The following is a 13,630-nucleotide window of genomic DNA, read 5'->3' as shown; positions in this document are numbered from 1 at the left end:
GCACTGGCACCTTTCCACTTAGCCTATATGCCTTGCATTTTGTTGGTGAACAGCAATTGTAGCTAGCATTGCAGCACGTATTATATGTTACAAGCCTTTTTTTTTTCCTTCTTCTTTTTTTTTTTTCTTTCCATAAGCTTTGTCTGGGTCGTTGTAATTCAGTAATTGATACCTAATAGCTTTTTTTTTTTTAAAAAAAAAAAAAAAAAAAAAAAGAAGGAAAATATCATATAATTTTCTTTATCCTGCTGCCAGCTTTTAGTTGTGGAAATGTTGTTTTACTTGATTACAAGATGCAATCTCTGTAAAATAGGCAGCAGATGATTTTGAACATATTTGATGACTCTCAGATCTAAAATTGCTGCTGGGTAGCTGCATATATATGAGTAAAAAATATTCTAAGACACCTTTATATTCATTATAAACTATTTTTAAAAGATACAGTGGGAAATTAATCTTAAAATCTGATTCAGGTTTAACAGAATGATACAGGATCATTTTCAGAAGAAGTGGATTAACATTAAAGCATTTTACTATCTTATTATCTAATGTTATATATAAAGTTTTATAACCATCAGCTTAGCGTTTTAAAGATCCTTAATACAGTTATAATAAAATTGACTACTGCAGATAATTTTATGTTCCATTATTTAAAAAAAAATAAAAAAAATCTGTGCTGGTAAATCAGTCAACTTTTAAACTCTTAATAAAAGGAAAAAAGCCTATGTTTGGATAGTATTTTGTTGTAAGTACAGTAATATAATGTGGTTGATTGCAGTATTTAAATTGAATATTGATTTTAACTTTAACTGGTTTCTTTTTCTTTCTTTCTTTCTTTCTTTCTTTCTTTCTTTCTTTCTTTCTTTCTTTCTTTCTTTCTTTCTTTCTCTTTTCTTTCTCTCTCTCTCTCGTTTTCTTTCTCTCTCTCTCTTTCTCTCTTTCTCTCTCTCTCTTTCTCTCTCTCTTCCTTCCTTCCTTCTTCCTTCCTTCCTTCTTCCTCCCTCTCTCCCTCCCTCCCTCCCTCCCTCCCTCCCTCCCTCCCTTCCTTCCTTCCTTCCTTCCTTCCTTCCTTCCTTCCTTCCTTCCTTCCTTCCTTCCTTCCTTCCTTCCTTCCTTCCTTCCTTCCTTCCTTCCTTCCTTCCTTCCTTCCTTCCTTTCTTCCTTCCTTCCCTCCTTCCCTCCTTCCCTCCTTCCCTCCTTCCTTCCATCTTATTTGCTAAATTAATTATTGGGTTTATGCATTTCCCGATAGTTCCATTAAAGAAATTAGTATCAAATACTTGCTGTTGTTGCAATACATCGTTTTATTGCAATACATCATTATTTTGTTTTTACACTTAGATGAAAAGAGACTTGTTTTAGTTTTATCATCCTATGAACAATAAATAGATGATTCATTTAAATGCTTCTGACAATTGTATTAGAATATCTAGGGTCTACTTTTTCACATAAGTCTATTTATATTATGAAGCATTATACAAGTATGTATGTTTAACTTTGGTTAATGAATATATTCAATTGCCACAGCAAAAGTCTGTCTTAACTTTGGAAACTGTATAAAGCTTATGAATGGCAGAATATTTGCAATTCTATTTATCGTTTCTATTTGGCTTCTGTGGCCTTCTGCACTTGCAGAACCCAGGTTTTCTGTACCCAGAATGGGACTTTGATATCCAAAGCAGCACAATTTGCATTCAGGCACCTAAATAGACACTAGATTTTCAAATGGAGAGGTCTTGTTGCCTCAATTCATGAGACAACTTGTATGATTTTTCACAAGATCTTCACATCCAAGACTTGGGACTTGGTTTTTGTGCATAAATGTGGGATGATCTTTTTTTTTTTTTTTTTTAAAAATGAGTTGGTTTTGGTTGCTGAGCATTTAGGAAAGAACAAAACCAAAAACAAACAAACAAAAAAGCAAACAGTAACTAATCCCTTGCACTTCTATGAGAAGCATACATTCCTGCAAGCTGTTTGAAGTGAGGTCCCCAGTCTGAAAGGTAGTCATAATTCTGATCCACATCTGACATGTCTGAGCCTAAGGAGCTGAGAGATCCTGCCAAAGAGCCAGTCCCCTCAAACGCATATCTCTGAAGTGAGTCGTATGGAGGAGCACTAGGATCTGTATTGGCTTCTTCAAGCTTTTCTGAAATAAATTGCCTGAAGATGGCACTGTCAGGGCCAACCTGCAGAGACTGTCTGTAGAGGCTGTGGATTTCTGTGGTGATGTTCTTTCGAGGTTTGCATGTTCTCATAACCGTGCGGGTCCTCAGTGCTGAAATATCAAAAGCTTCTGTGTCCTCCTCACCACCTCCTTCATCATCATACCTGACAATGTTCTCTCTAAATTCTTCCACTTTCTCTGAGAAGAGAGACTTCTTCCTCTGCTGTCTTATGGCTACAATTGCCAAAAGAAACACTGACAAGAAAAATAAACACACGGGAAAATAGAAACAAAATATTGAATATTGAATGTGCTTTGAAATACTTAAAAAATAGTAATGTTTCTTAACATTGCTACAATTGCAAAGTGAGGCTATCTTAACAAATTTATAGAGCTGTGATTTTTATTGATTTTATGGTTTTAAGATTATCATAGAAGGTGGTAGAAAAATGACTACAGAGGGACTTATAAAATGGGTGAATGAAATGGAGCAATTCTTTGGGTAGATGAGAGTTTGAAGCAGTGATGGAAACAGATTATGTTTTTTGAAACTGCTTTGTTTTATCATATATCCATTTAACATTCACAATTTATTTATTTATTTATTTTTAATCTCTCCCTCTCTTAGATTAAACCCCCAGGAAAAGCAGATGAAAAATGAGACAATATGTGAGATATCTTACTCCATGGATTGAAAATAATTCAGGTCCATAGACCATGCAGGGTGTGGTTCAATGGCTTATACTACATTTATTTGGAGATTTGAAGAATATCACTAAATTTTGTGTGATGTTGTAGTAGTAATTACTGTTGGGGTTTTTGAATTAGAACAGCTTGTTTTTTTTTTAACATACATTAAAGCTTTTTTTTTTTTTAATAAATATTTTAAATCATTCTTTTTAAATCCAATATCATTTCATTTTTAGCTGAATGATCCATTTTAAATATTCTATGACTTTCACAGAGATTAATGATTTCATTTTCTTCATCTAAATCTTACTGCAGTTCTATTCAATAAGTAAGTAGTTTGTGAACTGTAATTTTTTACTCAGGACATAAGATGACAAAACTACTAACCATGACAGGATTTTACCTCACTTAGGGATATGACACAGCTGAAGTAGTTCTTTATTTCCCTATATATTCTTTCCTATGATTGTGAAATAGTACCATAAAACTTGAAAGCCCTGGAAACAATAATTTCTATGATATTATCATACCTTTACAAAACCCAAATAGTAGTTTCAACTCTCCAAGCTATTGCATGGTGAACTCAATCATTATATTTTAATGATAAATACAAGGATAAAGTTACAAAATAATAATAATAATAATTATTATTGTTATTATTATTATTGTTGTTGTTGTTATTATTATTAATGTTCAGATTATGTATAGGACTTTGTATATCCCATTTTGAATAGTCGTAAAAATGCATTAGAGGATTTAATGCATTTAAAACGTGTGTATCTGTAAAGAGTGTGGAAGATTAGCTTCTGTCTCTTTTAAATTTATTTTTGTATCTATATTCTTGCTTTGACTTTTATGATATACATAACCCCAGACAGTGAGTATTTATTCCACCTGAAGAGAGGACCTCTCCACAAGCAACCTAGAATATTTAATAAATAATTTCATTGATGGCCTGGATAATGCAGTGTCATAGTTTGCCTGATCATTGACCCTGTAAGTGCATAACACTAAGTGACCAGGTTCAAATGTCCTGCAACAAGCAAAGAAGCCTTTAAATACACTCAGGCCTGCTGGTAAGCTTGCACTGATAAAAAGGTCTTCAGGGGCTTCAGTCGAGGGAGTTGCTTTTCAGTGCCACTACTGAAAATAAGGTGACTCTGGAAGTGCAGGAAAGTCTAGAAACCACAAATCCCAATCATATATTCCTGATTTCTCTGCTGGAAACAGTGAGATGGAAGTGGGGGAACTAGTTTATTCCTGGACTTTGTTATGAAGTCAAAAATGGTTAGTGTCTGGCCAAGGGCACACCCATCTAGATACAACAATTATGAAGTACACTTTCATTGTTTCAATCCTCATTCTATCTACTCAAATTGTTCTAAGGGATAAATAGAATTGGATTTATTTTTTTGGAAGCCATTGTTTTGCTTCAGTTTCCTGCATGTAAAAATAATCCTAAGACCCCAAAGCCAAATAAAGTTGCTGATTCATAATTCATAAGCATTTGCTTCTGCAAAAGTCATATAACTGTGGGACTACATTATGGGGTACATTTTCAGAAAAATGTCAATGAGTTATAACCCAGAGATTCAGTTGGACAATCAAAGGTAAAACAACAGGAAATAATTAGATCCAGTTTCTATTCCTCATGCTGAGGAAAATCAACCCATAAACTTCTAGACAGAATAAAGAGTAAGGGTGATTTTTGACTTATTCAATATCTTTTTTCCCTGGTGTAAAGTCAAAATAATTCCATTAGCTTTATTGGACTTCTCTTTCTTTTCACAGAATCACAGAATCATCTAGGTTGGAAGAGACCTCCAAGATCACCTAGTCCAACCTCTGACCTAACACTAACAAGTCCTTCACTAAACCGTATCACTAAGCTCAACATCTAAACGTCTTTTAAAGACCTCCAGGGATGGTGACTCAACCACTTCCCTGGGCAGCCCATTCCAATGCCTAACAACCCTTTCAGTAAAGAAGTTTTTCCTAATATCCAACCTAAACCTCCCCTGGTACAACTTTAACCCATTCCCCCTTTTCTTGTGTTGCTACTACAGCAGTCAAAATACAAAATCAGTATAGAGCTACCAGCCATCATTTTCAAGCCTTAGTTTTACTGTGGTTACCAATGATATGCTTTATGTGATGTTATGCATAGATTAGATGAGATCACACTGTATAATGAAGGTAGGTAAAAGAATGTTCTTCACCTAGATATGTTTGGAAAATAAATAAATAGGGGCTACTTAAGATTGTCTTTTATTTCTTTCACTGATATAGAAGTTTAAAAATGTTAGTATTGTATTTGTTCTCATTAACAAATACACTGAATCATTATCCTTGAAAGATTTTGTTTTAAAAACAAAGGTGATTTCTGCTATTATTGTTTCTTTCTTTCCTAACATTATATTTGTGTTGTGACACTGTTAAAGCTTTCGTGTTCATTTCTGATTATATTCTTTCACTATTTTTTTAGAATTTTGTTGAAAAACAGCTTGTACTAGGTTTTCACAATTTGAAATGATGATTTGATATCACATTACTCAGTAAAACCTTATTTTACCTTTATTTTTTCTGATTTTGAATTTGTTTGTTTTTAGAGTTTTACTCGGTTGAAATATTTTTTCCCTAATATGATCTGTCAATTGTTTTGTGATATTTCTGGATATGATATTTTATGCAATATGTTATTACAAGGCATCATATATATATCATATTTTTACATAGGTAACAGTCAGAGAAGGAGCTGGAAGTCTCTCCATGTTGCTTTGTTCTCATCAGCTTGAATGAGGTCTTCAGGTCCACGACCACCATCAACAACCAAGCTTTAAGATCAGTCATTTTGTCTTGTAAAACAAACCTACCCATCTCTATCACTTCTCTTTCTTTCTAGGCCTAAGCTACTATACCTTAACCTTTACTCTGTCACAGACTTTCAGGATGGATGAAGCACTGGAACAGATTGCCCAGAGAAATTGTGGATGCCCCATCCCTGGAAGTGTTTAAATTTAGGTTGGATGGGGCCCTGGGCAACTTAGTCTAGTGGAAGGTGTCCCTGCCCATGACAGAGGGATTGGAATTAGATGATCTTTAAGGTCCCTTTCAACCCAAACCATTCTGTGATTCTATGAATGATTGCTACGGTGCACCTGCTGTTATGGTATGTCAGTGTCATCAAATCACTCATCAAACATTACACTAATAATGGGATCTATTTCCTTTTGCTGAAAAAGATCAAATGCATTGTAACAGTGATAGCTGCCAGGTGTAGACTGCAACAGCCATAGCCCTGAGCAGGGCAGGAACAGCCAGCCTTGGCTGGGTAGCTCTGGATTTGTGAGTGCCATTCACCAGCTATGCATGACTAGGGCTTCACATTGCAGAGGTACAAAGATATCTCCTATGCATTTAGAGTGTTTGCTTTTCACATCAATAAAGTCCTGTGTAATGGAAGTAAACTTGGTGTCTCCTGACAGGGAAAAATGCCCAAGATTTGGATAAATGCCTTTCTGGAGATGTTACTTAGAGAATAACAGAGGTCACATGGTCTAAACCCTTGCTCAAGCAGGACCATCCAAAGCAGGTTACCCAGCACCATGTCCAGACAGCTTTTAAAGATCTCCAATGAAGGAGACTCCACAACCTCTCTGAGCAGCCTGTGCCATTTGCCACTGCTTAGTCAACCACATAGCAAAGAAGTGCTTCCTGCTGTTCACATGGAACCACATGTGCTTCAGTTTTTGCCTGCTTATTCTTGTTCTGTCACTGGACACCACTGAAAAGAGCCTGGCTCCATCTTCTTTGTACCCTCCCTTCAGGAATTTATACATCTTGATGAAATCCTGCTAAATCTCCTCTTCTTCCGGATGAACAGCCTGGACAGATACAGTTCCTCAGTTTCTGAGTGTATCAGATTATCTTTTATTATTTTGTGTTGATCTTAGCTGTACATACCTAAGGCAGAATGTATTATTATATATCTAATGTATTCTTATACTAAGCAGTCTCCTTTAGTAATGTTGTCTTCAGTTTTACCTAGGCTCAATACTGACTTTGAATTCTCAGATCTTTATTATAATTAATGCTGGAGGAGTAGCTCATAGCTCAACCAAAGCAGACTTTTAAGGCATGATGTTAGGATTCAAATTTTACTGAAAACTGGAAAAAGTATTTAGATTTAAGAAAACAGAAAAGAAATTAAAGATTTGACTTATTGCATTTTTTTCTCAATAAAACTGCACTTCCATATTTCCTGTCTGGGATTATTATTATTATTATTATTATTATTTACATAGTCAAGATTACTGTAAAAGAAAAAGAAAAAAAAACTTACCCAGGAGTATTAGTATGCAAGCCAAAACAGCAACTAAAGCTTCTGTACTGAGACCCATGGAATACATAAAAGCTCCATATCGACAGTAGAAGGTGTTCACTTCAGTGTCACAATCACAGACAGTGACAGTGAGAGTATTTGTGCTCGTAAGTGGTGGCGATCCATTATCCAGAATTAATATTGGCAAATAGAAATAAAACTGTTCTTGTCTACTGAAACCACTTTTTGCTGTGAAAATTCCAGCTGTGTTATCTAGAAGATAATTTTTGTACATGATATGCATTTATCACAATAAACAATAATAACAAACAATAAAAACAATAACAATAAATATCCAGTGGAATATGACCTATTTAAAAACAATGGTACTGTTCAACATTAGCAAAGTTAAGAAAGTAAAGCCAGCCATGGACATGTGATCTTTTCTTGTGTCAACAATGAATAATTGCATTTGTTTTGTCATATGTGTTCCAGGTTCAATAATAAAAATTGACCTTAAAGCTGTTTTAATGTTTGAAGCTAAAAAAATTCCACTTTGTACAGTATCTGATACCTGCTCAGGCCAATTAATTGGTTCTTATAATGGTTCGATGCAACCAGCTGTTAACAATCCAGCAGTTCACAGATGAAATATAGACAGTTTACCAATCCAAAAACTCCAAAAATGTGCCTGACAGCACACAGAGAAAGCAGGTAAAAAGTGAAAGAAGAGAAAGCAAGAAAAAAAAAGTCCACTGCAATAGTCTTTCATTTCTTTCCATGATAGAAAACTGGAGCTAGCTGAGCACCTATTATCTATAGTGGGGAAAAGTTGCTAGTCTCTCACCTTGCTTTAACTAGCAGTGTTTAGGAATCAGTTCTGTATAAAACCCAATAAACAGCTTAAGTACAGCCCCTTCTGAACTCCTTATCAACTAATTATAATCTGAATTTTAGCTTACTGGAAAACAAATTAAGCCTACTGAAATCTATGCACAAAGAAAAAAAGAATTATATGTCAGGATATTTTATCATGGCAGGATGAATTACCGCATGTGTTCATACATGCACATAAAAAAACCAAACCAAACCAAACCAAACCAAACCAAACCAAACCAAACCAAACCAAACCAAACCAAACCAAACCAAACCAAACCAAACCAAACCAAACCAAACCAAACAACCCCCCACCACATTTCTACCATTATATGTATAGCATATGTATCCAAAGTCTACTGAAGTTAACTCCCTCATATTTAAGTCTTTCCGTATTTCTTAGTCATAGTTCAGAGGACAATTGTGAGATAAAAGGCTCCAGATCTTTAGACTCACTTTTCCTCTTGCCTAGTACTATCCCAAATCACCCAGCCATTTGTGTGAAATGCAGCAGAAAGGTAGAGACTGAAGGCCGAGCATATGATGCTGGAAAAGATTTTTCTTTTTTTCTTATCAATAGACTCCAAAAGGAACTGAACATACTGCCTCGTGCATATCTTTGCTTGGACTTTGTGCAGAATGAGCAAATGTGGGAAAGGCTCATTTTACACAATTCGACCTTAATGTAACAAGTTATCTCTTCTTGGTACTGAGTGAGAGGTTAATGAAGCTGGAAACTGAAACATATTAAAACATTGACTTTAACTTTGAAGATATTGAGAAAAGGAGTTTGCCATTTAACATAGTCTGAACTTTCCAAAACTTACTTCCATTGATTTATTCACCTAGCCAAAAAATTCAAATAATTAGCAAAGTCAATAAGAGCAATGTGTACTTTAGCTGAGTCTGAAGAAGCTCTTCATGCTCTCAGCGGACTGACTCTAAGTGGTTGCATTTCCTGCAGTTCCATCAGCAATTGAATTTACATTTTTTTGCCTCGGACTGGTTTTGTTTGATATCTGCGTTACTCTTTTTAAGAGTTTCAATCAATATCAGTTCTGAATAACATTAAAATACATATAGGAGACATTTATATGATGTCATCAGTAACCAATGAATGTAGTTTAAATTGTTTTAGGAAATAAGATTACTTTCCTATTAATCTGTGTTTATAATTTTGGTTTTACTGAAATGATGAAGTAACAGACGTGTACTAACAACAATCTTCTCTTTCTGGAAATCTTATTTCTTAAATAAATGCATAGCTTTAACAATAAAGTTGGTACTTTCCACTACATCCTACATTAAGAAGTTAAATTTTAAGGAATAGCAGTGCATTTTTCATCTCATATTTATTTATTTTTTTTCCTTTCCTTGATATAAAATAATCTTTTGCCATTTAGTTTATTTGACTGAAAAGGGAAAATAAACTGTTTGATATTATCAAATTATTGTTTTGACATGTGCCTCATGTTGCGTTCTTATAACAACATTTTCTATATAAGTGGAAATTTTTATAAAATTGGTGATGTGAAGAGTATTAGAAACATCCATCTTTCATTAGAAAAGTCTTAAAGAGCTACATGAATGACAGTACCTTGATTATCTTTGATGGTAAAACGTGAATTGTTTGTACCTTCCTGAGCCAATGAGAAGTAAAAATGATGACTTTCTTGTGAATCATCTTTATCCACTGCACTGATGCTCTGAATTAGCTGGAAACACATATAATTGTTAAACTACAAAAGTGTTCAATGTTGCTTTAGAATGATAAAAGGACATATCAGGTATTATGCTAAACCGTTGGTACTAGAGATGAGTTTTGTAAATACATGTTGAGTGTATGTTATGTATTCACAAAGATACAGCTCTCATATCCAAACAGTCTCATTGAGACTAGTATTCTGCAAATATTCTGCTTTTATTTTTAATCTGAGATTAAAATTTGCATTAAAATCTTGAGAAAATATAAGATTTCCTGGATCAAAAGACAAGGGGCAAATGAAGTTTTCATAAAAGAAAAAAGCAATCATATACATAGTATTTAGTCCTTTTTTTTCTTCTCTTTCGCTCCCCCAACAAATTCTTCTATACAAAATACATTTCCTTCCAGCCCACACACATATTGACATCATTCAACTGATATTTTGTAGCTGCAGTAAGAGATATGTTGACAAGTTCATGTACTGAAGTGTTGATTTTGAATATTATAATAGATTACGGAATTTCTTGGGCATTTTTTCTCAAGAAAGTAAAATATCATTCATTTAAAAATATGTCAAACCAGATTGTCATGTGTAAGATAACATCAAAAGTAACATTTAACATTTGAAAGAATCTCTTTTATCTCTGTAAAGAAACAACTACATTATATTTAATAAATTTGAAATGTTTCTGTTAGTAAAGTGCTTAAACTTCTTACTTTACCAGAAAATATTTAGTGACCTGGCCATCAGCATATAATAGTAAATGAGGATCATTGATCATGAAGAAATCAAGCTGCTTCAAACCTACCAACTTTCAGAAAAGATAGTGTCCAATTTTAACTTGGCTTCTATTTTATTAGTCACCCCATGCCTTATTTGTACCCAGGAGACCTGCATACTCAATTTACCCCAAAAGAGAAAGCACACATTTACTACAAGAAGTACTTTAAAAGCTAAACCAGCAGTAAGTCAATACGTGTGACTACAGACTTCCATCTGTGCTTTTGAAAACTCTTTCCTGATTAAACTTTTTTTTTTTCAGTGAAAGATCTAAGAATTCAACATGTTCCTTTCAAGCAAGCTAAGTTTGATGAAATCAACACAGCAGTGTGCAAATTGTGGCTTATACCCTAGAAGCTTTTTATTCTTATTACTCGGTCCTTTTTATACATAAAAAATATTTCAAATCTGTATTTTCGCTCCATGTGAGGAACCTTGATGATTTTTTATTGTTACTATTGAGAGAAGATATTGTTGAGTGATATACTTGGTGACAGTGTAAAAAGGATGGAAATTCCTTAGGAACAGGTTTTTCTTTTCTCAGAGCAAACAAAATATCTAAGGTGATACAAATTCAGGTATTGGCAGGAAGTTCAAGATATCAGTGAAGAACAATAGCTGATCCCTAATGCTACATTGGTAATAAATCATAGCCTTTATTTTTATAAGGGGATAATATTCTCAGAATATTCTTAATATGAACAATAGAGAACAAAACTATATATCTGGTCTAAAACATAAATGAGTAACAGATTTTTATGATATTGTTTTGCCATATGCTACAAAAAAAATATTAAAAAGCCTCTGTTGGTATTTGATGAGGTTTTGCTGGTAATATTTCCACATCCAGAGGTAAGAAAAACCTTTTAAAGGTTGTATATTTGTCCATAATATTCAAGGTCTTTCAAGTTAGACTGAATACGCAGATTCAGCCTGCATATAGCAGTAAGACATAAAGACAGCTTCTAATACAACTTCATTTCTAGTTTGGCTACTAAAATATAGAAGAATTACCTACCATTGGCAAACTACCAAAAAAAAAAAAGTCCAAACAGCATTAAGTATAGATGATGTGTTTTTTACACATCCAGTTTTTGTTCTAATAATTATTTAACCATGTATTAACAATATATTTGAAATGTATATTTTTAGAAACGTATCATGTTTGAAAAATCACAAAATTACTGCAGCTTTAAATGAGATACTGCTTTGCTATTTCATTATTAAATTCTGTAATTTTATATACAGAATGCATTAATTCCCATAAATTTCATCTGCATCTGTTCCAATAAATACAATACTGAGGAGTACATGTCTATCTGAAAAAAGAATTTCCCTTGTTTTGATTTGCACTGTGCTGTTCTACACAAAGCTAAGGTTTCTATGGTTATTTTCAGCATATTCACATGCTTTTAAGGATTCACCCTAGAAGTGGAGGACAGTGCAAACCCTTAATGTTTTATTTCTTACTATACCACTTCCATTAAGATTCAGCAAAACCGAGATGAGTCTATAGAATATTCAGAAAGCAATAGGCAGCTCTGATTTTGCTGAGCATACAATAAAATTCACCAGGAGAAAAGCTGTATTTTTTTTTTTTTAACACGTTTCCTAGACTTCTGCACATCTAACATCAGAGATTTTAGCCTTTTACTGGGGACATCATCATCACAAACACTGCACTTTTTACTTGTGAATCAAAATTTAGGAAAAGCTTGATTTTTTTGTGTGTACAAACAAACAAACGAGAAAAGAAGTGAATATTTTGCTTCTGATTGTTGTATTGACTGGACTCAAGCTGCTGTAAAATTTCTTACTTCAGGTCTTATTTTAGTCTAGAACCTTTTATAATCCAGCAGCCCACCTGAAAATATTTGTTGCTTTAAAACTGAGAAGAAATCTCTGGAATCTTCTTGAAAAACTGATTGAAGTTCATGGTGAGTTGACCTCATTCTCTGTTTCTTTCTAAACACTCTGAGATCACTACTGGCAACAGCTGGGTTTCCTTTGACCAAAGGTAGCAAAATGCTATGGTCTGCTATACCCAATTTCTCCATCTGTTTGATTAGTGCACACTTTTCACTAATTAATGTCATCAGTGGGAGAGTCTAAGATATTGGTAAAAGCTCTGACTTCTCACTGATTAATTATTTTGTGTAAATGGGATGTTCTGTAAATTCTTCTGGACTAACCCATAGAATCATAGAATGGTTTGGGTTGGCAGGGACCTGAAAGACCATCTAATTCCAACCTCTCCCTGCCATGGGCACATGGGCAGGGACACCTTCCACTAGAACAGGTTGCTCAAAACTCCATCCATCCTGGGCTTAAATATTTCCATGGATGGGACATCCACAACTACTGCCTGTGAGTAAAGAATTTCTTCCTTATACCTAACCTAAATCTACCTTTTTTTTTTTTTTTTTTTGACTCCTTGCCCTATTGCTTGGAAAAGGAGCCTTCTCTCCCAGATGAACAACTCCAATTCCCTCAGCCTGTAGTCACAGAAGATATGTTCCAGTCCCCTGATCATCCTTGTGGCCCTCCTCTGAACTTGCTCTAATAAGTCCATGTCCTTCTTGTTCTGGGGGCCCCAAAGCTGAAAGCAGTACTCTAGGTATTCTCACAAGAACAGAGTAGAGGGGGAGAATCGTCTCCTTCAACTTGCTGGCCATGTTTCTTTTGATGCAGATCAGGATATGGTTGGCTTTCTGGGCTGCAAATGCACATTGATAGCTCATATTCAGTTTTTCATCCACCAATACTCTCAATTCATCTCTGCAGGGCTGTTCTCTATCCACTCGTTGACCATGCTGTATTCATGTTTGGGATTGCCCCAATCAAGGTGCAAGACCTTGCACTTGGCCTTGTTGAACTTTATGGGGTTTGCATTGTCCCACCATTTAAGCCTGTCAAGGTCCCTCTGGATGGCATCCCTCCCCTCCATCATGTCAACCACACAGCTTGGTGTCATCTGCAGATTTGCTGAGGGCACACTCAATCCCACTTTCCATGTCACTGACAAATGTTAATCCGATATTGTCCCCTGTTCTCAGTACTGACCCCTGAGGAACACTATTTGTTACTGAT

General features: G+C 34.7%; 1 protein-coding gene across 17 annotated transcripts in view; it reads right to left on the bottom strand.

Moving 5' to 3' along the window:
• Nucleotides 1-1,212: 1,212 nt before the first annotated feature.
• CDH19 (cadherin 19) overlaps nt 1,213-13,630 on the bottom strand; it is a 115,421-nt gene continuing 103,003 nt past the window's right edge. For 12 of the 17 annotated variants that reach the window (XM_080578684.1, XM_080578688.1, XM_080578682.1 and 9 more), the window contains 3 exons: nt 9,652-9,769; nt 7,200-7,451; nt 1,214-2,422 (listed from right to left, as the gene is read on the bottom strand). In XM_080578684.1, coding sequence (XP_080434810.1) covers nt 1,932-2,422; nt 7,200-7,451; nt 9,652-9,769 — 861 coding nt within the window. In that variant the 3' untranslated portion in view covers nt 1,214-1,931. Of the gene's footprint in view, nt 2,423-7,199; nt 7,452-9,651; nt 9,770-13,630 lie in introns of all 17 variants that reach the window. The other 5 variants (XM_080578678.1, XM_080578679.1, XM_080578677.1 and 2 more) reach the window with 2 other exon arrangements.

The sequence above is a fragment of the Anser brachyrhynchus genome, assembly GCF_964034855.1.
Source record: "Anser brachyrhynchus genome assembly, chromosome: 2".
NCBI classification, from domain to species: domain Eukaryota; kingdom Metazoa; phylum Chordata; class Aves; order Anseriformes; family Anatidae; genus Anser; species Anser brachyrhynchus.
This window is presented reverse-complemented; position numbering and strand designations above follow the sequence as displayed.